The 27064-nt window shown below is 37.5% G+C and overlaps 1 protein-coding gene across 8 annotated transcripts in view; it reads right to left on the bottom strand.

The window, feature by feature from the left end:
* Window positions 1–1514: 1514 nt before the first annotated feature.
* The window catches only part of LOC132107755 (roundabout homolog 1-like), a 281293-nt gene continuing 255743 nt past the window's right edge, over window positions 1515–27064 (bottom strand). For 5 of the 8 annotated variants that reach the window (XM_059513931.1, XM_059513930.1, XM_059513934.1 and 2 more), the window contains 14 exons: window positions 26941–27062; window positions 23749–23920; window positions 21408–21611; window positions 17150–17176; window positions 16228–16270; window positions 14804–14958; window positions 12396–12770; window positions 11420–11530; window positions 9682–9817; window positions 8753–8992; window positions 8192–8664; window positions 7666–7830; window positions 1907–2194; window positions 1515–1816 (listed from right to left, as the gene is read on the bottom strand). In XM_059513931.1, coding sequence (XP_059369914.1) covers window positions 1587–1816; window positions 1907–2194; window positions 7666–7830; window positions 8192–8664; window positions 8753–8992; window positions 9682–9817; window positions 11420–11530; window positions 12396–12770; window positions 14804–14958; window positions 16228–16270; window positions 17150–17176; window positions 21408–21611; window positions 23749–23920; window positions 26941–27062 — 2741 coding nt within the window. In that variant the 3' untranslated portion in view covers window positions 1515–1586. The remainder of the gene's footprint in view (window positions 1817–1906; window positions 2195–7665; window positions 7831–8191; window positions 8665–8752; window positions 8993–9681; window positions 9818–11419; window positions 11531–12395; window positions 12771–14803; window positions 14959–16227; window positions 16271–17149; window positions 17177–21407; window positions 21612–23748; window positions 23921–26940; window positions 27063–27064) is intronic. The other 3 variants (XM_059513932.1, XM_059513935.1, XM_059513938.1) reach the window with 2 other exon arrangements.

The raw sequence follows: 27064 nt of genomic DNA, 5'->3' as shown, positions 1-27064 counted from the left end.
AACAACAAACATCGACAATGACAAAAATGAATAACAGTGCATTACAAAAAACAAAAACAAACAAACAATAACTCTCAAAATGTGGCACTTTTCCTGGGGCAGTTTAAACACTATGACAATTTACAACCAGGATGGTGGCTTTAAAAAAAAAAAAGAATTATATTAACTGGCGTAATTTTAAAATTATTCAAATAAGCCAAGGAAGACAAATTTAATGTACCACGATGGATTATAAAAGACAGTTAGATATGTATACACGTGTATGTACATGTCAGCCAGTCCCTTTGTGCCTGGAGTTTCATTACAGTAACAGCTGACTGACAACCTTCTCGCCAGGGTGAACAAAGCCATAATCGTTTTCAGGAGCTAACGGACGCATCATATTGCATTGGAATCTAAACAAAATCGCTTTAGCCCCTCTCATATGCACCCTTCGTTTTTTTTTCTTTTTTTTTTCTTCTTTAAATGCACATTGAAAATTAAGGTAAATAAATGAAGAATGGTTGGTCAGTTTTCCAAACGTGACTCTGGGTCGGTAGTTTTCAGTAAAAGATACTGCCGAGATGGTCAGACTGCGCTGAAGATGGTTGCTGAGGAACTTAAGACAGCCTTTTTTTTTATCTTCAACTCTCCACCATCTGAAAAGAAAAGATCGAAGCATTATAGCAAACATCATACAAGGAAAAAATAAATATGTTCCATCCAAAGAACACAGTATTGTTATTTGACTATTATTTCTATTCTATTATAGTATTTATTTTGAATTTGCTATTATTTATATATTTTTTATTTATTTTTTAAAAATGTTTAAGTTTTTGTAATGTTATGTGCTTTTGTAAAATTTTAGAATTGTGTCAGTTTTTTTTTTGTTAAATTTAAATGTATTGTTTTTATTTCAATTTACATTTTTTGACTAACTTTAATTTTATTAATAAATTTTTTTTATTTCAGTTAGTTGCAAAAGCAACAAGTGTTTCCATCTAATTTTTATTTATTTATTTATTTTTAGTCAATGTTTTTTTTTCAGTTTAAGATTTTCCTATAATATATATATTTCATATTTATTTAAATCACCAAATAACAATGTTAATAGTTTAAATAAAGTTAGGTGACATTCAGCCAAGTATGGTGACCCATACTCAGAATTTGTGCTCTGCATTTAACCCATCCGAAATGCACACACACAGAGCAGTGAACACACACACACACTGTGAGCACACACCCTGAGCAGTGGGCAGCCATTTATGCTGCGGCGCCCAGGGAGCAGTTGGGGGTTCAATGCCTTGCTCAAGGGCACCTAAGTCGTGGTATTGAAGGTGGAGAGAGAACTGTACATGCACTCCCCCACCCACAATTCCTGCCGGCCCTGGACTCGAACTCACAACCTTTCGATTGGTTGTGTCCGACTCTCTAACCATTAGGCCACGACTTCCCACTGTTAAATGAACATTAACAATACCTGTTACAATCACTTTTGCAAAATAACAGGGTGCTCTGGTTTGTATCTTGTCCAAAATATAAATATGGTTAACCAAAGATTGCTATTGACCAATCAGAATCATGTATTCCTTCCAGTTCCAGGCATATTAGAAGTGAGGACGCACCTCAAGCTCCTCCCCTCCTGTCTGGAAGGATCCTATGGTGTTCAGCCCAACATCTGCAGGGTTTCTGCGGGCCCCTGGAGCCCCTTCACCTCTCCGCCGTCCACCGGACCCTCGAGAGGACAGTGAACTGGAGGAGCTGGGGTCTCTTTCTCCACGAGGACTGTGGACAGCTGGGAAAGATGGGCGACTGTAAGGTAGGATGTCCTCTGATCCTGAAAGATACATGAAAATGACAGGTAAGTGACTTGAGTATTATTTAACATAGTATTTATCATCAGAAAAACAGGAGAGTAGCGCAGTACCTGGGTGCTGGCGGCTCTTATGGCCTGCACCGGCATCTTGTTTGCTGCTTTTTCCCGTCCTCTGACCCTTCTGTACATCCTCATGGCCCTCCCGCCGTTCTGAGGAGCTAGTCCGGGTGTCTGAGCCATCCCGGGGTCTGGGTCCGCCCGAACCCGTTCGCTTGTCCTTGCCATCAGCAGAACTGGATCTGGGCGGCATGGCCCCCCGCGGGCCCTCCAGGATGGTTTTGGCGGGGTGTGTTGGAGACTTCAGCATAGCCGGAGGAGGAATCGGAGGAGGGGGGAGATCTGTGAGAAAACAAAAGGGAAAGCATTTATTTTGAATGAATATTTGATATGTTTGACATTATAGCTCACCATCCACTTTATTTTTAACATAAGACAGGTCTGACAATCTGTTACTTAAATGCGAAGAGATATCCACTATCAGAGACTTTTTTGTTTCTTTTTGATAATTTTGGCTGTTAATGCAAACAACATATATTGAGCCAGAAATTTGTATTTTTATTGGAAATGTATTTAATAGTAAAAAAAAAAAAAATTTTATAAATATATATATATATAATATAAAAAGTTAAAAAAAAATTTTTTTTAATTATGTCATTAATAACGTACCCTTATGTCGTTCCAAACCCGTAAGACCTTCGTTTATCTCTGGAACAGTTTAAGATATTTTAGATTTAGTCCGAGAGCTCTCAGTCCCTCCATTGAAAATGTGTGTACGGTATACTGTCCATGTCCAGAAAGGTAAGAAAAACATCATCAAAGTAGTCCATGTGACATCAGAGGGTCAGTTAGAATATTTTGAAGCATCGAAAATACATTTTGTTCCAAAAATAGCAAAAACTTCAACTTTATTCAGCATTGTCTTCTCTTCTGTGTCTGTTGTGAGAGAGTTCAAAACAAAGCAGTTTGACATATCCGGTTCGCGAACGAATCATTCGATGTAACCGGATCTTTTTGAACTAGTTCACCAAATCGAACTGAATATTCAGTTCGATTTGGTGAACTGGTTTTTTGGTTCAAAAAGATCCGGTTACATCGAATGATTAGTTCGCGAACCGGATATGACAAACTGCTTTGTTTTAAACTCTCTCACAACAGACACGGAAGAGAAGACAATGCTGAATAAAGTCGTAGTTTTTGCTATTTTTGGACCAAAATGTATTTTCGATGCTCCAAATATTCTAACTGACCCTCTGATGTCACATGGACTACTTTGATGATGTTTTTCTTACCTTTCTGGACATGGACAGTAGACCGTACACACAGCTTCAATGGAGGGACTGAGAGCTCTCGGACTAAATCTAAAATATCTTAAACTTTGTTCCAAAGATAAATGGAGGTCTTACTGGTTTGGAACGACATGAGGGTGAGTTATTAATGACATAATTTAGATTTTTGGGTGAAATTAATTTACTTTATTAAAATCCATAAACATTTTTAATGAATCCCAGTGCCATTTAAGCATAGAATTATGCATTCTTAGGTAAGGCTTTCATTCTGTTGGCAAGGCGTAAACTTTTTTACTATTTTTAAAATTCTACTTTTTTCGACTGATGGCACAACTTTCTCAGGTTTGGACTATGGAGCAAATACTCCATAGGGAAAAAAAGAAAAGAAAAGAAGTTGTCATTATAATCATGTATGTTTATTAGTATGGATATCAGAGAGTGTGTGTGCATGTACTAATAAATTTGTGTTTATATTTTTTTTATCTGACACAAAAATAATACATCAAAAGGTGACATTTAAAAGGGGTAAAATCCTGAAAATAAAAAACAATTTTGGTAGTTGTAATACAATTGTAAATACAATTGTTTTGAAATACCTCAGTGCATTTTTTTGAGCTGACACGGAAGGGTTAATACATTGTCTTAATACTTTGTATTTTTGAAGTTGGTTTGTAGCACAGTTTTACTGCACTTAGCGGCTAATGAATCAGAAGTCTCGCACATTTAAAGAAAATAGCTTACTTCCGCGTTGCAAAATAAGGTGGATATTCACACATGCTAGTGTCCTTCAGAAGCAGACGTTCAGCTAATTGACACCAGAACTCATTTGTCTGACACCCGGAAGGTGCCATGGAAACACAGCTGTGCTGTTGCATCGCAACCTTCCAAACAGCTGCACGCTGGAGCTCTTTCCCAGCGCGGCGCGGCGCCGCCAGTCAGGCGAGAAACTGTGAATGACGGTTCATCACTGTCACTGGATGTCTCCACACTTCCCGTGCCAGTTATTCAGGGTTGTTTACAATTGCCGTTCTCATTCTTTTGAGCATCATTTAAAAAAGTCGTCCAAGCTCTGTGCGTGACGGATCTGTTAAATTTGTGCCAGAGATATTGAAACCTGATACAATTTCAAATCAACATGCATATAAAATGACACCCCCAATATGCGCCAGAGTCACTAATACACCCGTATTACGCAAACATTGCGTCACTAAGACTCTTGTTGACGAGTTTAAAAAGTGCTAAAATGGTGCTCGGGTGCTGCGTCAACATTTTTACCCGTTCAAGGTCAGAGCACACCTGACGTCCTCACCGAGAACGTGTCTCATTTTGTCGGGGAGAGCTTAGCACTGCTTCATCACTGCTCTGACACTCAGCAAAATATGAGAAGGGTCAGTGGCTGGTGGACATGGATGGTTTTTATAAGCCCTGTGGGGTCTTGCAGTAGTCAGGCGGCGGATCGATGCCAGGGTGAGAGAGACAGGAGCAGAAGAGAGCTGTTAGATTCAGATGAGGGAGGACTCTCTCTCTCTCTCTCTCTCTGCTAGCGCTGCTGTCCGTGTTAGTGTGAGAGCGCCTGCACTGCCGTGAAATTACTAGTAGTGTAAAGCATGTCCTTTCTTGCTTAGATGTGCTATGAATGATTGATGTTTAGTGTTTGAGTGCTTTTTTGCACTCAAAAGTTTGGTGTCAGTAAGATTTTTATTTTTTTAAGATATGAATACTTTTGCTCAACAAGAATACACTAAATATATTAGAAGTGAAATTAAAGACATTAACAATCCAGAGTTGTGTTACAAAATAATGCTCTTTTGAACTGGAAAGAATCCAGAACAAAATGCATACATTTTCACAAAAATATTAAGTCTTACCACTGTTTTCAACATTGATAATAATATGAAATATTCCTTAAGCAAATCAGAATATTAGAATGATTCCTAAAGGATCTTGTGACACTGAAGACTCTGAAGAAGAAAATTCAGCTTTGCATCACAGGAATAAATTACATTTTAATCTGAAAATGAACAGATTAAATGTAAATTACATCTGGAAATAGGTCTTTTAAACTTTAATGCACAATATTGCAATTTTTGCTGTATTTTTGATCAAATAAGTGCAGCCTTGGTGAGCAGAACAGTTATTTAAAAACCCCTTTCTAACCCCAGACTTTGAACAGTAGTTTGTGCCTTTGCAAATGCATCAGCTATTTATAAAATTGATGGTTGAAATGATATTATATAACAGAGTTATAAATCAACTCATACTACTTAACACATGGTATTCAATGCATATAATAATGTTATAATTTATAAATTGTAATATATATATTTTTGATCATTACTAGTAATTGCTTAACATATGCTATTCAAACAGGGGCATAACACCTATTTCTAAAGTTTTATTTTGCCTGGCTGCAGAGAAATGACACAGAACTGCTGTCAACCAACCAGTGTTGCCAAGTCTTTGGTTTTCCTCCAGAATTGGGATACTTTTACTCTGTTGCCACGGGTTGTTTTTTTATTCTGCGGGTTACAGCAATCTCCAGTCACGGAAATGTATGCAACTTGCATTTATTATTCAGTTACTTTTCAGCTGCTTTACAAATTTGCTAACTCGTATTTGCTTCAAAATGTTTGATAACCAAAGATATCCCTCAGCATTCCCGTAGAAAACTTCTCTCGAAATCTGAAAACAAACTTCTAATAGAAACTTGCAAAAGGAGGAAACTAAGACAAAGAGAGAGAAGACGTCTGGAAAAGACTGGCTCTTTTCTCTCCAGACAGAAGTGGAGGCAGATGAAAGGTTAACAGGGCCTTCTGGAGAGGAGTTGGAGGAGGACGAGATAATAAGCCTGGTGTCACCCAAAGCACTGAGCAAACAAGAGCAAAATTAACAGAGGCGGGGGGAGTGCGTGTTTGACGCCTGCTATTTGGGGGGTTGGTAGGCAATCTGCATTTCAGATCATTTAGTTTTGAGTGTGTTTGTGTGAAGTGCATTAAAACGACAACCTTCTACTTCTTTTCCGTGCGAAACGTTGTGTTTAACCCTCCCACACAGGCCTATCAAATCAAATCACACATTCAAGAGAAACTTGAGCTGACACAGACTGATCAATCTGGGTCTTTTCTGCGGCCAACAGCGAACAAAGACGAGAGAGAGGGAGCGGAGGAGATTAGAAGAGGGGGAGGAAGAGATTACAGTGAAGGGAGGGAGAGAAGGACAGATGAGAGGGGCTAGTTGATCTGATAGAGCCGACCAAGGCCTGTGTCTGTCTGATATTAAATCTTAGTGTCAACACACAAGGACAACTGACTCGATGATGAGACGCAGCAGATGAGACCGTGTGCACAAATACACACTCAATACTCACAAATGCGAGCAGAAAGTTTGGATGCGTTTGTGAGCACTTCCTTATGCAGTTCCACACAGATAACCTGACCTTTCTGAAGCCTTCAGAGACGCTTCAGTGAAGTTTTTGCACCTGCTGCAGTTTCATTAGAGACCGCTGCCGTCCCACTCAACTGACCTCTCCATCCCCCTCACTCTTTATGATCCTGTTCTGTGTAGATCAAATGTTTGGAAGATGCTTGTCTTATACTCGTTGTGTGGGTAGTTGATGCATAGCATCCATGGACTTTTTAATCATCTTTATATGAATGTATGACCACCATTTTAAAAGAACACAAGGGCTGTGTGAACAAAATGTTGATGTGTGAAAAAAATGAATTGTTGTAATAAACTGGTCAAAAAGACATCAGTGTCACACAAGTTATCAGTTTGAACTAGTCTAAAATCATTCAGAGCAGCTGTTTACACACTGAATAATGTTCACAGCATAGTCATAAGAAAAATACTACTACTACTGCAACTAATTATATATATATATATATTAGATAAATTAGATTATAATATTAAGCTGAAGAAAAAATAATAATAATGTTACCAAAATGAAAGAATTTGAAAGAAATAATAAAATAATATAAAGTGTAATGTATATCACAAAATGTAAATAATTTTACAATTAAAAAAAACTATTATTTATTATTATTTACAATTTAAAATATTGTAACATCATATTGTAGCATAATAATTTAAAATAATTTTATTTTAATAAATCATTATAAATTAACTTTTGTTTTTATGAAATTATATTTAATATTATGGTAACATTTTAATGTTTGGTTTAAAATTGTCATAAAATATTACAAATTATTTAAATGTGTTTTATTTTATAAAATGTTGTTATCATTATTATTATTAATAATATAACACAAATTATTAAAAATATTATATTTTGTTAACATTTTAATGTTAAATTTAATTTATTATAAAATATTATGAATTGTTTACATTTACATTTATTCATTTAGCAGACACTTTTATCCAAAGCGACTTACTTTTAAATGTATTCTATTTATAAATGGTTAATAATAATAATAATAATAATAATGATAAATGTGGATAAAAGTAGATAAGATTTTAGTATTCATAATTCATGACTAAAAGCATAAGTGTGTGTGGACGTACCCTCTGTGAAGACCTCTCGACGCTGGTAGCCTGTCTGAGCAGCTGGATGTTGTTTTTGTCTCTTTAGGGGCCTCCTCTGACCCGGGGCTGCGCTAACGTTACTGTCTGTGGACACTGGGCTGCCTGGACGGTGTCCCGCAGGGAGGTTTTGGTATTTCCGTGCTGCTGGCGAATTAGAGGACAGAGGGTTTGCTTAGTTCAGCTCTATTAAAGGCCGCAGAATTGACTACAAATGAATTCACCCGCTGTAGAATGTATAGTATTACAGTTAGGGTCTCCATTTAAAACAATTATTCCATTTAAATTCATGAGCAAATATTAGGAATTTTTAATGGGGGAATTCCATATCTTCCACAACTTGGCATTTTCTAGGTAAAACTGAGTATTTTATGGAAAATAATGTAGGCTGGGCTCGAATTTGTCCATAAAAATGGATTCAGGAGTAGGTTTATATTATAAAGCCTGTTTTAATTATGCACAATAACATTTGGACGTTTATTAAGAAAGCATATACATTTTCCAGTACCTCCAGACACTGGAAGCTGATGGTGGCCTTTCCCAGGATGCTTTGCCACGCGTAAACCAGCATATTCGGCCGCAGCTGCCACGGCCTGGGCGAAATCAGCATCGGTAAAGAAAGATCCGTCTGATGAGCTGACGGCGCTGGAGCGACCCGACGAGGCGTTGTCCTCCTCTGAAGCCGAGCCCCAGCCGTTGATCATAGAACCGGTGACGGAGCTCTCCAGATCACAGGTGCTGGAGGCCGGGGTCTGTTCCAGGCCCCGCAGGAGAGCCCTCTGCTGGGGCAAGTGCTGCTGGTGAGGGTGGGTGTGGAGCTGGTGGACTCGAGCCACCTCCGCATCCGTCTCGTCACCCTCATCCTCGTCTTCTTCTTCCTCCAGGCCGTCTGTGTCCAGACCCAGGGGGCTGGAGATGTATCCGTACGTGTGCGGAGGGGAGAGGGGGCGTGGTGGAGGGGGTGGGCTCACCAAGAGTCGCCTAGTGGAGGACGACAGACGTCAAATGTATGAAACTGTAAATAGTTTTAAAATAGAAAAGCATTGTTAAGCTGTTGCAGCTGGTGTACCTGCGCTCGTGTAGGTCAGGGTTCTCCTGCAGCATGGGCTGCATCTCCTCCTGAGGGGACGGGGTGAGGGTCGCGGTGGACTGGTGACTGTAGGACACGGCGGCAGGGGAGGAAGCAGCTCCCCGTACTGGTGGTGTAGGTCCGCGCTCCAGCTCCACCTCTTCCTCCTCCTCTTCTAGCTCGTCAGGTTGCAGATACATACGAGACGGCGGCAAAGGGCACTGCAGGTCTGTGTCATAACTAAAGAGAAAACCAAAAAACAGGTTCATTTTGAAACCTTAAATTGCCAACATTTTTGGACACATCTTGCGATCTTTAGTTTCTAACTTGCATATAATGCGTAATCGTTAGAATTCAATGTTTACCAAAGACTTTTTTGTAAGTTGCTGTACAAACTGACAAATGTCTTTAAAATAATAATAATGACCTTTATTATACATTTATATATTCATGTTATTTAAAAATATTGTTTTAATAATTTTATTGTTTTAATTTGTATTAATATTTTGTTGATTTTTTAATGTACTTAAAATTATATTTAAAATAATATTATCTTAAAGTTTTATTTATACTAATTTAAAATTACTATTAATATTTATTAATAATGTTATTTATATATATATTTTTTTCTTTTGATTTGTATTATTAATATTTATTAATTTAATAATATTACTTTATTTTTAAAGTATTTCTTAAAGTGTGTGTGTGTGTGTGTGTGTATATATACACCCACACACACACACACACAGAAATATATAAATACATGATAACTCATTTACAAATAATACAAATTCATTTAAAATGCTGTGTGTACATATGACTGTATTGGTTAAAAAAATCTGAAATACATAAACTATGAATGTAAATCCTAATGTGCATTGTAAGCATACTGTACATCATAAGTGAAAAGCTTTGTGTGTTGCTCTAACCTGTCATCCATCGTGAGCGTGTATTCCTGACATGGAGGTGGATTAACCGGAGGAGGAGGCAACAGTTCAGTCCAGTTCATTGGGTTCTGTTTGAACTGTTTAGTTGATCGGCCACCTTTCTTCTGTCCTTGACTTCCTGTAAAGCAAAAATAAATAAATAATACATATTCAATGTGATACAAACAAAGCTATATCAACTCCAAGCCCACAATGCCATTCACATTTATAAATTAATTTGATTGCAAACTAAAATACTGTAATAAGTTCTGGTTCATTTCTTTTTCTGTTAGATTGTTTGCGTGCTTGATGCATGTGTGAAACAAATGGCACTTTTACACTCAGGAGAAGCAACATTAATGACACCCACGGCATTATTGATGTGGTATAAAACGCTTTTGTGCCTTATCTCTCTATTTGTAATTAACGTTGCGCCCTCCATCAAAAAATGAGTCATTTTTCAAAACTAACACTCTCCATTGCCCAGAGGAGAGGTAGAGAGAGAGAGAGCATTAAAAAGAGAAACATTGGAGGCCAATTAACAGAAAGGAATTAAAATTCAGAGCCAATGAGCTGTGAGGACCTCCACGCACTCACACCTTCTCTTTAATTACCTGAACTTCAAATACAATATGAAAATAGATATGATGCATTACGCCGGCAGCCTTGCATACACCGCAGAATGGGCCTCATTTATCTTTGTCCCGCAACAAACACCGGCTTTCTGACAACATTATCCCCCTTTCTTTGAGTCGGGTGGATGAACGCCAGAGTAATTAATGACGGTGTGGCGAATAGCAAAAAGGGAGGGGGGACAGCCTCCGAATCAGATACATCCCGGAAAATGTGGCAGACCTTCGAAATCTCCAGGGAACATGGTTTTAACTAAAGGAATTAGTACTGAGAGAGAGATTGTTGCTGCCGTTTAAAATCACTCGTGCACCTCAGAAATCATGAGGAAGAATCGCCTCCTTTTGTTCGGACACAACTGTTTCTCTTCGTTCCCCGGAGTTTCTCAACAATCAGTGAGCAATTTGTAAATGTCCTGTTTTGCATATGATTTACTGCCTCTTAAAGGGATGAAAAGGCTCTAAAATAATGGAAACGAGAAGAAATAAGAATAATGCGATAAATTGCAGGCAAACTGTTTAGGAGGTTATGTCTGCAGGTTTTTATGACTACTTGGTTGAATGGATGGATGGATAAATAACAGAACTTTAGAATGATGTATGGATGGATGGATAAATAACAGAACTTTAGAAGGATGGATGGATGGATAAATAACAGAACTTTAGAAGGATGGATGGATGGATGGATAAATAACAGAACTTTAGAAGGATGGATGGATAAATAACAGAACTTTAGAAGGATGGATGGATGGATGGATAAATAACAGAACTTTAGAAGGATGGATGGATGGATAAATAACAGAACTTTAGAAGGATGGATGGATGGATGGATAAATAACAGAACTTTAGAAGGATGGATGGATGGATGGATGGATAAATAACAGAACTTTAGAAGGATGGATGGATGGATGGATAAATAACAGAACTTTGGATGGATGGATGGAAGGGTAACAAAACGATTGATGGATGGACAGACAGACGGTTGGGTGGGTGGGTGGGTGGGTGGCTGTGTGTTTAGATAGATAGATAGATAGATAGATAGAGGACGGACAAACGGATGGATGGACAGACAGATAGATAGATAGATATATAGATAGTGATGGATGTCTTACCAGAGGTGCTGCTCCCCCTGTCGGAGCTGCTGTAGGTTCCTCCTGTGAGGACGTCCTGGGCTTGGTTATAGGGGATGGTGCCTGAGACGGGCCCCTCACCTCGATAGTGGTCTAAGGGATTGCAGTCAAAAGATTTTGAGTTGTAGTTTTTATTATACATACAGGTAAGGCATTATGAGCCAGTCCTTTACATACCAGAGTAAATGGGGAAACAAATTGTGAAATAGACAAATGAAAGCTCTTATAAAATTCAGACACTTCAATGCAGAATGCTTCAGAGTGGAACATCAGACAGTCGAGTGGTAAAAGGTTACAAAAGGGTTTCAGTCATAAGCTGTTATGACTTGTTGGTGACTGGTTTCAATTGTCTAACAAGTGTGAAATATCACACCCACACGCAGTTAGATTCATGCAAGTTGAGTCAAAAAGCAAACACAATGACCTTTTTAGTGGCTCAATATGAAGCAGCAGATAATGGATAGCTTTGATAGCTTTGAGCTTGAGTTACATTCCCCCTTATTTGTACAGTAATCTAAGATCTCTGGCATCACACTGTTCTGAGACATCCAACACTTTACGGTCTACTCTTTACCTTCATCCCCATCCAAACAGTAAAACAACAGTTATAAATATGGATTAAGTTTACTAGCAGAGCACAGAGTTGAATTACAAATATACGCAATATGAGCAACCGTGACGGATAAAAAGGGGGTTAGAATGTGAAAAAGCTACATGTAAAGGTGCCAGGGAGGCTATCAGGAATCAAAATCATGTAAAGCTTTTATTGTGGTCTGAATATGAGGAGACAACAGAACAACAAGACAAGAAGAGCAGTAATTTGATGACGCACCTTTGTGGTAAACTGAGAAAAACATGGCATGGGTTTCTTTGAAGAGCATGAGCTAGTGTTTAAAATCAAATTCAAATAAATCTGCCTTTAATTTTTGGGGACCGCATGGAAATCCACAAAACTCACCCTTGTTCAGTTTGTTTTGCTCCATGATGTTATACTGCAGTGGCGTGTTGATGTCAGCCTGTTTTTGAGGCGTTCCCTGGCTGCTCTTCCAGCTCTGCTTCTCATTAAACTCAGCACTTCCTCCTCCACTTCCACCGCTGCTGCTGTTCACGTTGTTGTTGGCCAGGCTGGACTGGATGAGCTGGGTGGTGGCGTAGGGCGTAGGTTGACCACCAGGACCCACGAAACGGCCGTCCTTTAGGTTGGGGCTGTTGAAGGTCTTCATCTCGTTGATCTTGTTGGAGAGGTCCACGTCGCTGTAAAGGCCCGTGTCGGGAGCTAGAAGGTTGCTGGCTTTGTTGTCCACCTGGTTGCTGTAGTTGGCGATGCAGTCGGCTGGATGATAGAAGAGGAGTAAGACATTTTGACAGCCAAAGGACTGTTTAGGATCTAAGGATAAACCTGGATTCTGCTATGTTGTAGCTATTGATGTACTGATCAGACTGAAGCGCTTTTAAAATAAGGGGATATTTACAGAGATTCACGGAGTGAAGACAGTAAGCTGGTGAATTCTAATTAGCTTTATACCAACAAGAATGAAAAAGGACACTTGAAACCAGAAATTTCTAAGATAATGTTGAATACTCGAAATACAAGATAACACTCATTTCATCAGAATCAATGACACTGTACAACGATCCTCCTCCTCCTTCCTCGTCCACGACACAAGCCAAGCGTGTCACTTTGAGTTTCCCGAGCAGCCATGAAAAAGGCATCCCAGCTCATCAAGCAGGATGTTCTAACACGTCCGAATCAAAAGCCTCCGAAACGGGGAACGCTGTAAAAGACCATCCTCTGACAGATCCAATTTTCCCCAGCTCATAAAATATTCAAATCCTCCCCGGGATCTGAGCGAGAAGCTTGGCGCGTAAATACGGCGGCCTGCCACCGGAAGGATTTCGAGCGTGGCTCGTGTTTCCACAAGAAGAAACGGCTCTGCACTTCAAAGGTTGACGTATCAATGATAAAATATCCCATGGAATGAGACAAACTAAGTCGTCTTTCCAGAGAAGCCCTGTGGGTACTGATCCGGTTAATATCCTGGAGATTTTTTAGTATTTGGCACACCAGGCAAGCGGGTGTCAAGCTTTTAAAATGTCATGCTGTGAGAATCACTCAACATTTATCCTTCATTCCTGCTTTGATGAAGGTGACAGGGATAAAATCTAGTGTTAGTGAAAACACACTCCCAATAAATGGATATCAAAGGCAAAGCCAAGGTTTCTGGGGTTAAAAAAGCTCCATCTACGGTTTCTGTGGATGGTCTGAACAAGCACAAAACCTAATCCTCAGGCCTATCCATAAATATGGTAGCTAATTTCTTAAATTCAATAGAAAGACATTTTCTAAAAGGATTGGATGCATTTAAGGGTCCCTTATGAATGAAATACTCTTAGTCAACGGCTTAGTCGCACTTGCTGATAGCTGAGAACAAAAAAAGCTCTTATAGTGACACTTAAATATCTTTAAATTAACCAACAGTGACACCGCTGTCCAAACTAAGAGTTGCTTTGTGAAAACTGGGTAACTCTGTCTATTAACGCCGCTCTGTCACTTTTAGTGTGTGTCTCTGTGGACTAGCGAGTCAACCTGGTGTTCTTTTGTTTGTAAAGTAACTTGCTGACTCCTGAAATAAAGCCACCTGGAGGTGCTCCATCACTCCTTCTCTTTCCTCGCCCCCTCTCTTTTTTTTCTCTCTCTCAGGTCTATTTTGACCTCTGTAGCAGCTCCTTGTTTCCTGAATAAGCGAGCACTTAGAGAAACTGCATTAAAAGGTTCTAACGGTGGTATGGAAATCAGACGGCTGATTGGATTAGCTGGACTACAGCCTGCGGGGCCTTTTCAGTATCGGCCGCTTTTATTTTCCCAAAAATGTCCAGGTTCCAACAAATCACACACACGCAGTTGTGTGTCAGAGGAAGGACACGATACTTGAGTTGCGTTCCATTCAACTTGGAAAGTTGGAATTTCCAACTTGGATAGACGTACTAGAATGTACTGCTTCCAAGTTGGAAACTACAGTGGAAATTAATAAGCCCAAACGTCAACGGGATTTACGAAAACGTCGTTGCACAAACAATGTGGTATAAGGGGGAAATCTGCACCGTTAATGGTAAACGATTGCTTTAAATCAATTTAAACAAGTCCTTGAGTCACAGTTAATAAATTAAAAACAGTTTTTCTAGTCATTAGCAATTATTTTCCTCATTTAAGAATCAATCTCTTCCAGTAGTAGTATTGTAATAAAAAAAAAAACTTGAAAAAAAATCTCTACTTGTAATTTTCCCTCTATACATGGAGCATAGCATTATGCTTTTGAACACTTCTGCAACAGCTATACTCCTACACACACACACACACACACACACCTGGGCGGCTGTAGGTGGCCAGGTTGCTGTCACTGTTTCCGTTGCTGCCGGTGCAGCAGTTGATGGGGCAGTCATTGTGATTGGAGCAGCTGTTCGGCCATGTGTCCGCGAGCCAGGGCTGGGTAGCTGGTTCACCTATATTCAACAAACCTGGCCTGGAAAACACAGACACATGGTGATTTATTACTAATGTTAACTTGGAAGTGGTACATGCACACTGTATCATCATGATCAGTAGTGTTAATTGCCGATTCATTTTTGAACTGTTATTGCCACAATTATGGACAGCAATCAATCAGCCTGACACAGCACCACTGGTGTGAGTTTTGAGCATGGTTAACAGTTTGTTGAACAATGGCAGGCCGAGGGAAGGCTATTCTGTTTGATGGCACAGAAATTACACGCTTCAGCTTTAAATAGGAAGCCCATCCCATCTCCTTGTATCCCAGTGCATCTCTCAGTGCATTAGGCTGTATCTGTGCTAAATGGATTGCGTTTGCTTGACTTGCTCATGGCTGATGACACCGTTTCCCTGAGGCCCCGTGACCGGATAACCCAAGTGCTAGAGAACATTGCTGCTCCAGCCTGGGAAAGAAAAACACGAATGAACCCAGCCATCGCTAAAGGAAGAGCTTGGAGCTCCCAGCGCATGCCAGGGTGTCACAGTCAATCAGCGTGATCTCAAGAGCTGGAGAAGCTCTGTTTAAAGGCATATATGAATTCATCCACAGTAACCGTTTCTATCAAATCTTACAGTTGAAGTCATTTTTATTTCAGAACACTGATTTATGTTTGATAGTTAGCTTTCAAGGTCACATTAGAATGCTTCTGAGGAGAAAAGGGAAGTTTTTTTCCAGGAACACTTATCAAAGACACAAAAAGAACATCAAAGAAAGAGTTTTGTGCAATGAATCTTCAACGTGATGCTTCAAAGTAAACGCGGCTTCCTCTTCTCTAGTTCGTTCCGTATCCCTGCAGCAGGGTATGTCTCTTTCTTTTATTTTTCTAACAGACTCTTTAGCTTCAAAAGGTTTAAACCTTTCCTTTAGGCAAGGACAAAGACCTGCTTGATTAAAAGAAAAAAAATGACTCAAAGGGAAAGACACACACTAAGCATCGTCTGCAACTATTTGAACGAGGTGCACAAATGCACACATGGTCCAGTGTAAACGGTGAAATGAATTGGTTGTAAATGATTGCATTAGCAGGGTAGAAATGGAGGGCTTTTGTTTCATCTGGGTTCTGCAGGGCTCTGTCTCACTGCACAATCTCCAAAAATGTCTTTGCAAAGACAAAAATGCCCCCTAGTGTCAATAAAATGCTGTTACACTACAGTACACACCCTTCACATGGACACTGTTAGCTTCTGATTATTAACTTCGGAGTGTCGGATAACAAAATGTGTGTTTTATTAAACATCTCACCTTCCAGCACTGCTGACGGCTTCTCCTCCTCTCTGATAAGCCACTGTAGATAAAAGAGGTTTACATTAATGAGAAAAAATAACACGGAAAACATGTGATTAAATAAATATCTTGCAGTCAAAGGGCAAAGAAAACTTCCACAGAATAGAAAAACTCCTACAGTTTAGGAGTGATGGCAGATTTTTGATTTCCGGGTGAGCTCTTTAACGAGCATATTTTGTTGGCCTTGTATTTTCTTTCATATCTTACAAGCTCCTGCATTTTGCTTAAAACCAGTGAGCGTGTGGAATTAAAGCTTGTTCGGTTTGCTCCTCTCTCATCTCTTTGATAGAAACCTCCCATAACCAGGTGAGTCAACAGCGGTTACAGAAAGATCGCATGAGATGAGATAATGAAAGGGTCTAAGCGTCTTTCTCTGGTATGTAAAAGTCATCCGAGTTCAGTCCTTACGCTAGCCGGCTCCTCTCTTCGTCTAATTGGCCACAAGACTTCTGATGTCACAGTTTTGGGATCATTAGGATCAGCCGCTCTGCCGCTTCTAACAGCCCTCTTTAGTCAAGCACTCTTCTCTTTAAGCATTTCCTCCCTCTCTGTCTTTTATTTTTGACTTCTTTTTATGCTGACAAGTCCATGCGCCTGAACTTCTCTTTGATTATCCATGTAAACTCAGACTGGGGTTCCTTTCTTGTGGGGAGATGTATTTTTAAAAAGAGGCCGTGCCTCCCACGCTTCGCCTGTGTCATATTTGTTTGGAGTTCTGCTGTGCAGAACGAACGTGACTGAAGGGAGTGTGTTGAGGGACACTTCATTACAACGGCAGAGAAACATTATACTGCCGTGCGCTTTCTAACTCCAGCGGACAGGAAGTCGTCAGGGATTGTGGGAATTCTGGGCATATGTGCTGTGAGGAGGGTGTGATTACCTGTGGGGGTGAAGGTGAAGGAGGGCACTGCAGACACACAGAACAAAGAGAAAGAAAAAGAGCACATTAATTATTCATCAGATTCATAATTATTATTCAGAAATTCATTATTAATCAAAGCAGCACTGTGCATTAAACTTAAATATTTATGCAGTTATTGGAAAAAGTTTTCAAAAAGGCAATTTTGATTATATTTTACAGTCTCTGGTGTAACGAGTCTGTTACCAATTACTCTGAACACTGAAACCTCATCACAAATACACAGTTCATTTCATTCCCCTCGTCATCTGAACTCTGTGGTTTAACAGTTGTGGGTTTGTGCGTCTGATTAATTGTACATATATCAGAGACAAGAGGAAAATATTGATATCCAAAGTTTCTGATGAACTGCAAGGCCGACCGCAATGCTAGGATTGTGTAGATGTTTCTATTTAAGCATGTTGATATGCAGTTGCTAGGGTGTTCTGGGAGGTTGTTTACTGGCCCAGGTAAAAAAATAATATATATATATATATATATATATATATATATATATATATATATATATATATATATATATATATATATATATATATATATATATATATATGTGTGTGTGTGTGTGTGTGTGTGTGTGTGTGTGTGTGTGCTCTTGTTTTTGTGACATATCAGGACACAACTCTGTATAATGACATGGGTATGACACAGGTATTACAAGGAGAGGGTGACTTATGAGGACATAACCCATGTCCCCATTTTTCAAAACGCTTATAAATCATACAGAATTATTATTATTTTTTTTTTGAGAAAGTAAAAATGAAAGTTTCCTGTGAGGGTTAGGGTTAGGTGTAGGGTTGGTGTAGGGCCATAGAATATACAGTTTGTACAGTATAAAAACCATTACGCCTATGGGATGTCCCCACTTTTCACAAAAACAAACACACACACACACACACACACACGTGTGTTTGTGTGTGTGTGTGGCTTAATTATAAATTGAAAGAATTATTCCTCTATTTTATCTATTTTTAACATGCACTAAATAAAAGGTCTACTAATACTTGCCACAAAATCTCCACGAAGTTAGACATTTACATATTTAAACATTATAATAAATCATATGTAATATTGTATCATACTGATATATATAAAAGAATATAATTTTAGTAATAGTAAATGCATATTAATATAATCAAATATAAAACAAACAAACAACAATAATAATAATGTATTTTAAATTAATATAATCAAATAAAATAAACATTTCATAATTAAATACAATAATTATAATTATTATAAGATACCCAAACATGTGACATGTGAACTGCAAGAATTCAGCTGCACTCTAACAGTGCACTTTATTAACTTTGACTTAAATCTATTATAATAAATCATGTAATATTATATTGCATTATTATACATAAAAATATAATTTAATTATATTAATAATATACATGTATTATGTATTATTAATAAATGTAACAAACAAATAAAAAATTATAAATGTATTCTAAATTATCAGAATTAAAATTAACATTTACATTATTAACATAATTAATAATAATAATATACCCAATTATGTGACGTGAATTGTAAGAACTCGTGCCAGGCTGCAGTCTAACAGTGTACTTTATTAACTTTGACTTCAATCTATTATAACATATGCCCTCGATCTGATGTGAAATCTAGTTTCCTTCATGTTGATCAAAGACTTCAATAAGCAGATGATGCAACACAGTTGAATCAATCTGAGAAATATGGGGTCAGAATTCATAATAAACAGCTCATCAGAAACATCAAAGTATCTGTGCAGGAAGCTGCTGCGCGTGATGCTGTCAGGATTGTTTTTTGGCAGCATTACACCAATACATCAGAATTCAACACCTGCTGTCTTCACCTTCTCATCTTCATGTATTTACGGGAAAACAACCTTTAAAATTGTCAGCCGCTGCCGTCCTTTTCAAATGTCACATTTATCGGCTGCGCTCGTCTGATTCTTAGCAGTGCTTTGAGAAAAGATGAATCTAATAGATTGGGTCGTTTTTTGATGATTTTATCCTGTATGCATGAAGGTTTTGAAGCAAAGTAGATCAATGCTTGGCAGGCCAAATGCAGCATGGGAAAAAGATCATTTGGTGGACGATAAATCAAATCTCAGGAGTCTGGGGATGATCAGTGTTTTTAAACAATTTAACACATTCACATCTTAACACACATGTACATCACACACACACTGCAAGATTATCCATCTCTCCCCATCATCCCGGTCCACCCGGAGAGCAGATTCCCACTTCATGTGTTTCTATCATCCTCCTCTGCTCAAACACGTTCACGCTCGAGCCTTGCAGCTACTGGTTCAAACATAGCAAACCTGTGCTTTCTCCTGGTTTTCACAGTATTTGCAGGAAGCGGGAGTGTCTTTAGTAGCTCAACAGATGCTAAAACCAATGAAAATTGGTGCTACATGATGACAAATGTCCTTTTTGCAGTCTCACTTGCTTGAAGGCACAAAAAAGCACTACTTTTCTATGTACCTTCTGGGTTATAACATTTAAGCATAATGCATAAATGAGGACTTAAGATTTTTTTTCCTGCTTAATGTGTACTGAAAATATCAACAACAAAAAAAACTCTTCTTTAAAGTGCAATATAAAGCTTTTATACAATAGTTATAAAATATATATTATATGTTATATACATCGTTTAATAAGTAACTTTTGTTGTAAGGTTAGTATAAAATTAAAATTAAGAATACTTTTGAATATATATATATATATATATATATATATATATATATATATATATTCAAAAGTATTCTTAATTTTAATATATATATATATATATATATATATATATATATATATATATAATATTTAAAAACTTTAAAATACCTTGTGCATTCTTTAAAGTGAAATATATAGTTTATATATCATACATACCATGTATATATATTATATATACCTTTATATATATATATAAGTTTAATAAATTATCTAAAACATTTTTAAAGTTAGTATAAAATAAATAAAATGTAAAATAATTTGTTTTATTTATTTAATACTAACATTAAAATACCTTTAGTTTATTATAAATAATGTAGTAGGTTTTTGTTTGTATTTTTATAAGTGAAGCTTCCAAGACAAGATAACTTGGTTATAACTAGACTAGGAGACGACCAGACTAGATCATGTTTAGTTTTGCAAGCCATAAAAGTACATATCCACATGCAAGGCTTAATGTTGAGACCTGCAAACCCTTTTTGTTGTGTGTGTGTGTGTGTGTGCGTTTATATACTATATATTCATATATATATATATATATATATATATATATATATATATATATATTCATATATATATATTCATATATATATATATATATATATATATATATATATATATATAATTCCATTAACATTTAGAAAGAACGTCTTTTAAAAAGCTGCCTGTCAGTCTTGTGCGGTTGTTGAAACAAGATGTTGTGGAGTCATCCTGCTAAATGAATTCAGGTGCTCTCAACCTTGAAAAATGGACATATTCATTTTGGCTTTTTTCTGCTCTTGTGGTCGACACGTTCAATTAACTTGAATGCAGCCCAGCCTTGGGAGTCTATGAATGCGAACGCTAATGAATGGCTTGGATCTTTTCCTTTAGATTCCTGCCAATAAACATTCCATTAGCTTCATGTCCTTGAGACACACATCGGGGGAAAAAAACGGCATTGTTCCGTTCTCAGTCATCTCTTCAATGAAACAGAAAACAGAAAGAAAGCAAAAGCTGCTCTGAATTCAGACTGTAAAGGATCCGCCACGATTCATCAGGGTCGAGAGAGGAAACGGCTTTTTAAAACAAAATCTGAATTCTGTGGCTATGGATCGGGTTTAACTAATTCAGGAAAAGTATTATATAAGTATAAAATAGGCTGATGTTTGGGATTAAACCTGAGATTACAAATTCAAACACGAGCAGCTGCACAGCTCGAGGCCAAACACTAAACCAGAGACACTACAGGCCAAAGAAAGAAAGAACAGTTGATAAGAAAACGAATAAACATCTGCCTCTGACTAACACAAACTCAATATTAAAAGATCAGCTAGAAGTCTTCTGTTTAAGACGAGACACACTTTAATGACAGCTCAGGGATTCATAATTATTAGGTTGGAGTGACTAGCCTCCTACTGATGTTATATTTGATGTGTTTCTAAATCATTATATGGGAACAGACTGTTGTGTAGCACCAGCGCTAAAAGAGAACGGAAGTTCAAGCTGTCTGGGCTGACCTTTGCGGATGCCGGCGTAGCTGCTGCTCAGGCCGTTCCTCTTCTTGCGGTGACGGTAAAGCCAGATGCTGAAGACCATGAGGATGATCCAGCAGGCCGCGCCGATGCCCGCGATGAAGGCCGGCTGACGCACCACGTCTGAGATCTGCTGGGAAATCGTATTGTCATCGTCCGGCGGAGGCGAAAGAACACGGCCTGACGAGTCTGAGAGAAAGAGACCATGAGGAATGAGAAAAAATCATTTGATAGAACCATAACACGGATGCAATAATTAAAGGTCAAATAAACCTGCAGAATGCTGTCAGATTAAAAATCTATAACTATAATAGTAAAACCATTTAATATAACAGACAACTAAAGAATAATTGCAAACCAAAAATAATCAAATAAAATAAATTACATCACTTTTTTTCTTTCTTTTTTTTTTTTTTGCATGACAACTTTTTTAACTCAATATTCCATTAAATTTGTAAAACTTTTTATATAATTGTATTTACTAAAATAAGATAATAAATTCATTAATAGACATAGTATAAATAAAAATGACATATTATATAAATATTCTTTGCATGTCACAGAACTTGTTTAATGCAAAACATTCCTTTAAATTTGTAAAAGATTATACAGAAAATGTTTATTGTTAATACCAACAGCAGTAGCAATAATAATTTTAGTCAAAAATAACACTATAATTCTACTTCAAACATAAAACGGCAATAGAAAAAATATGGATGAAATCACAATTTAGTTTCATTCAGAGCTGTTCATTTTTCTTTATGTTTCATAATGGGAATTTTGCTAAATACTGACTTTGAACTGGAATAAGAAGTTTAAAAAGTGTGTTCAGTACTTTTATATATTATTTAAAAGATGAATTATGAATGACAAGCTGATGTCTGCAGACAGCGGCTCGTCATTCATAATTCAACTTTTACATAATATGTAAAAGCTCTAAACACACTCTTTTTTAATTGTCCATGAAGAACTGCAACCACAAAGCAACTTCTCTTCTGTGCTGTCGCTCTCGGTTGCCCTCTCTTATTTCTACTTTAAAGAGAAACTAGCGCTGTCAAACCGGAAAAAAAACTCATTCCATTGACTTCTTTCTTTTTTTCATCTTTTCCCCTTCCTCCCTGCATTTCATGTGGGCGTCACTTTCATCTTTTTAACTATGTTCAGTTTTTGTCTTTTTTGATATTTTTTTAGCTGGGGGCAGACAGGTTCTCCCAAAGCCTGAACATCTCTCTCTCAGTCTGTGCTCTGTACTTCGTGTCTCAGAGGTGTTGTTTGTTGTTCGGTTGTGACTGAGACTCCGCTGAGAGGCCAGGACAGGACGGGCCAGGACAGGACAGGACAGGACAGGACAGGTGCGTAGGATGCGGAGATGCAAGCAAGCTCACGGTATGACAAATGTAAATTACCTAAATTCTGAATTTACCCTGCAATAAGTTAGCCAAGGTACTTTTTCAAATACTGCACATTCGTTTTCTATTTACTTTTTAAGTAGCAAGTACAAAAACCTCACCCTTGGTCGTCATAGTCATGTAGACCAACATACATGCACAATATACTGCTTACTACTAAAAACAGCTTGGTCTAACACTACAACAACAGTTGCTTTATATCAAGTCCAAATGTTGATCAACTGTTTTTCTTAGCATACTTTACTGTATGAGTCTCTCTTTGTGCATCCAACAGTGTTTCAAAAGACCATTTAATCTCTCTCAGTCAAATGAATGACTATAAACTAGTTTCTGACAGCAGTGATTGGCATCTTATTAAAACCAGATTTGCATAAACGGATGGCCTATTATCCACCTGTATCCATTGGCACAACACCAGGCTGCGTCACAATCACTTCCATTCAGTGCAGTTTAACCGCTGCCACCGATGTCTCCAGGCTGAACAAGTTAAAGCTGGTAAGTTAATGGAGAATTAATAATGGAGAATTAAACTTAAAGCAATTAAAGGCTTTGCAGCACTAAAGTATACTGCACTTTACTTGACGTCTCCTTTATTCTCAGATGAGAATGAGGACTCTGATAAGGCTGTTTTTGTAAATTACATACTTCTTGATGGCTAACCACAAAGCAAGTTACAACCACGCTATTCACAAGTGTAAACTGTATGTTTTTTAAAGCGCAGGCCTTAAATAATGTCCATTATCACAAACCTTTCCGGGTGTTAAAATGGGCCGGTAGCTGTTTGTTGTTTCTCTGTAACCAGTTATCAGACTCAACTATTCATATTGTGCTCTTCTTTAGCTGCTAGTATTGAATAACAGTGGTCTGGCAGAGTCGAGCGTCTCGGTTAACCAGAACAGCATCCCGGTCCGACTTACCCAGCTGGAAGGACGTAGCCTCGCTCTTGACCCCGGGACCGGCCCCGGTGCTGGCTGCCACCACCACCCTGTACGTGACCCCTGAGAGCAGGCCGGGAATCAGAACCGAGTGTGTGGATCCATCCACCGTGCGGTTAATGTGGTATCGGCTTTCATTACCCAGACACCAGATCTGAGGGGGAAAGTCAAGAAAACAAGCAGTTAACACTTATTCAACATAAATAATTTTGATTAACAAGTCTTTTCCGAAAGGGTGAACCTTTTTAAGTGATACTTACAATTTAACATGTCAAATGTTTGGGCACACATAATTTATGATTAATATTTTGGACATCTCAATAGTCTAAACAACTCTTTAACTATGAAAAAACACAAATGTAAGTATAGAAATTATGTAGTGTCCATTAAAAAACTTTTGTTTTTATTTCATGTTATTATTAACAGCATTAGCATTATTATAATATAATTTAAAGCATAAATAGTAATAATAATATTTTTTACACACAGGTTTGGACACACTTGACTGAATTTATGCTTCACATGATCCTAATAATAATAATAATAATAATAATTGGTAAAAATAAAATAATTTCGAGGATTAAAAGAAGTCTTTGAAAAAATATTTTATAAGATCACGAGAACCATAATTTCAGTCAAGTTTAATCAAAACTGTGTAAAAAAAAAAAAAAAAAAAATTACTATTTATAAATCTGTGCATTTCTATATTTTGTCTACAAAACGTATTTTAAAGAATTTAAACAAGTCTTTAAAACAAAATATTTTTTATCATCATAAGAGGCATGGATTCAGTCAAGCGTTTCAAAACCTATGTATAATAATAATAATAATAACAACGTTTAAATAGTAATATTATGTTTAAATACATATTTATCAAAATACTTTGATCATGAGAAGCATCAAATCAGTAAAGTGTTCCCAAGCTTTTGTGTTTGTACAAATATACGACTTGTTTCGCTAACTTTATCATTGTTACGTACAAATATTTCTCATCTGAAAATAAAGCGCGACTTTCCTTAAAATAAAACTAGAGTTTCCTCAAAGCTAGTTAGTAAATGTATTTGACAGCCCTCCTGCTTCAGTTCACACACTATCATGTAGCGCTAAAGTTGAAACATGTCATGAAAACAAGATTCACCACCCAGAATAAACACTCCCTATCTGTGGTACCCACATTCCGTCATTCTGTCTTCATGTCAAAGGTCTGATGTTCCCTGACATGAAAATGCAGTTTTGTTTTTGTTGCACGCACCGAACCCTAGTCTTTCCTCCTCTCGGGAAGCTCAGCTAACCGTGGCGTCCAAATGAGCATCAAAGTGTGTGTGCAGCGCTGTGCGTGACCAGAGCCGGGATCAGCCACCCTCATCCTAACACAATCACAGGCCCGGCAGGGGCCCATTCACCGGGGTGAAATGTGAGATCGGCCCTCGCTGGCCGTCTAACTTCGATTAGAAGGTCAGCGCACTTATCTACGCTGAGCTGTACACAATGACGCATAGATAAATGGCTTTTTTACATGTTTTTCTATGCTGACGTCCCCTTTTTCGGAAATGCTAACCAGATTTAGACATCCCCGAAGGCTTCAGAGGGGGAAAAAAGTGGATTATGGCTCGAAAGAGAGAAAGTGAAGTAACGAGAAAGGACGGTTTGACGGTTCTCCTGAGGCATAACGGGGTAGAAAGAATAAGTGTATAAGAAAAGTGATTAGCGAAAATTCCTCCTCCGCCCAATTTAACAAGCAGGAAATTACTGACTACCTTCCTTCAACTGCCTGAAAACATTTACCTGGAAAATTAACTGGGACTGAATGACTCGAACCGCACCTCTTCTCGTCAGCCACGGCCTACGAACTAAATACCAAAACACCGCAAAGCCATACAATTTAAGAGCCTGAGAGGAATATCGTATGAGATGGGCTTTGTTATCTTGTTTGGACATGAAAAGCACATTAAGACATGCAGTTGCCGAAATTATATTTGCTAGTACAATTGCGTTATGACTACAAATACAAAGGGGACACAAAAAGACACGAAGCATCTACAAAAAAATCGTATTCTTAATTTGCAAACGCAATTATCTTATGAAAAATAATGCAGCATTTTTATAAGTACCATTTTAACAGTCTATTAACCAGTCAAAAATATATTTTGTCTGAAAGTAGCCCTAGTAAAAACAACATCGTACTTTGGTAAAACAAACAAAAACAACCCTACCAAAATAAAACAAAACACAAAACATGGCCTCCGTTATCTTGTTTGGATATGAAAAGCAAATAAAGACACGCAAGATGAAAATAAGGAGAAGAAACAAAGGGAACGCAGGTTAGCTAGAAAATTGATGCCACAATTAAATACTGTATGTTAGTATGTACAATTGTGTATGAAATACAAAGCAGAAAAAAAAAAAATACAAAAAGCATCTACAAAATAATTATGTAATTTGGAAATGTAATTATCTTTTGAAATATAATGTAGCATGTTTATATGGTAATTGTTTTAAAACACACTACTAACTAGTAAAAATGTTTTTGTGTTTTTGTTGTTGCCTGAAACTAACCCTAATCAAAACAACAACCAATATAACATTGTACTTTAGTTTAAAAAAACACACACACACACACACACACACACGACAGAACATTTTATTAAGAATTTTACATTTTTATTTTCTTTTTTTATTTTATATTAATATTATATATATATATATATATATATATATATATATATAACAATTATTTAAATACAATATTATAATTTTTTATTTTGATTTATAATTTCAAATACGTATAAAGTGATGTTTTGGCATAAATATAATAATGATTAAAAAAAAACAACCTGCAAGATAAGTAAAAAAAAAAACATTTCAAAACAATCCGTATGATCACGTCTGTCTGGACGGCTATTGTGGTAAAACCGCACGTGAACCACTAGGTGGCAGCATTTCACAACATCTGAATTCCCCCCAATGAAAATCAACCCTTCAACCGCTACACTCTCAGAATTTATTCAGCAGCACATAAAAAAAATGAATGGAGTGTGAGCCAGTAAATATAATTTCCTCTTCCACTTCCTATTTCCTTCCTCTACAACCATCCTTCATTCTGTTGCTGTTGTTTTTTTTTTCATGCTCTCTTTGTCTCTCTCTCTCTCATTGTCTGTTTCCTGTGGTTTGTACCTTATATTCCTGCACCACGCCGTTTTGCTCCTCCTCTGGGGGCGGTTGCCAGGATACCAGAATAGCTGTGCTGTTGTCTCCGCTTCCCGTTACGGTGACCCCCCTGGGAGCAGCACTGGGCGCT

Source organism: Carassius carassius, chromosome 28 (assembly GCF_963082965.1).
Source record: "Carassius carassius chromosome 28, fCarCar2.1, whole genome shotgun sequence".
Classification (NCBI taxonomy): Eukaryota; Metazoa; Chordata; class Actinopteri; order Cypriniformes; family Cyprinidae; genus Carassius; species Carassius carassius.
This window is presented reverse-complemented; position numbering and strand designations above follow the sequence as displayed.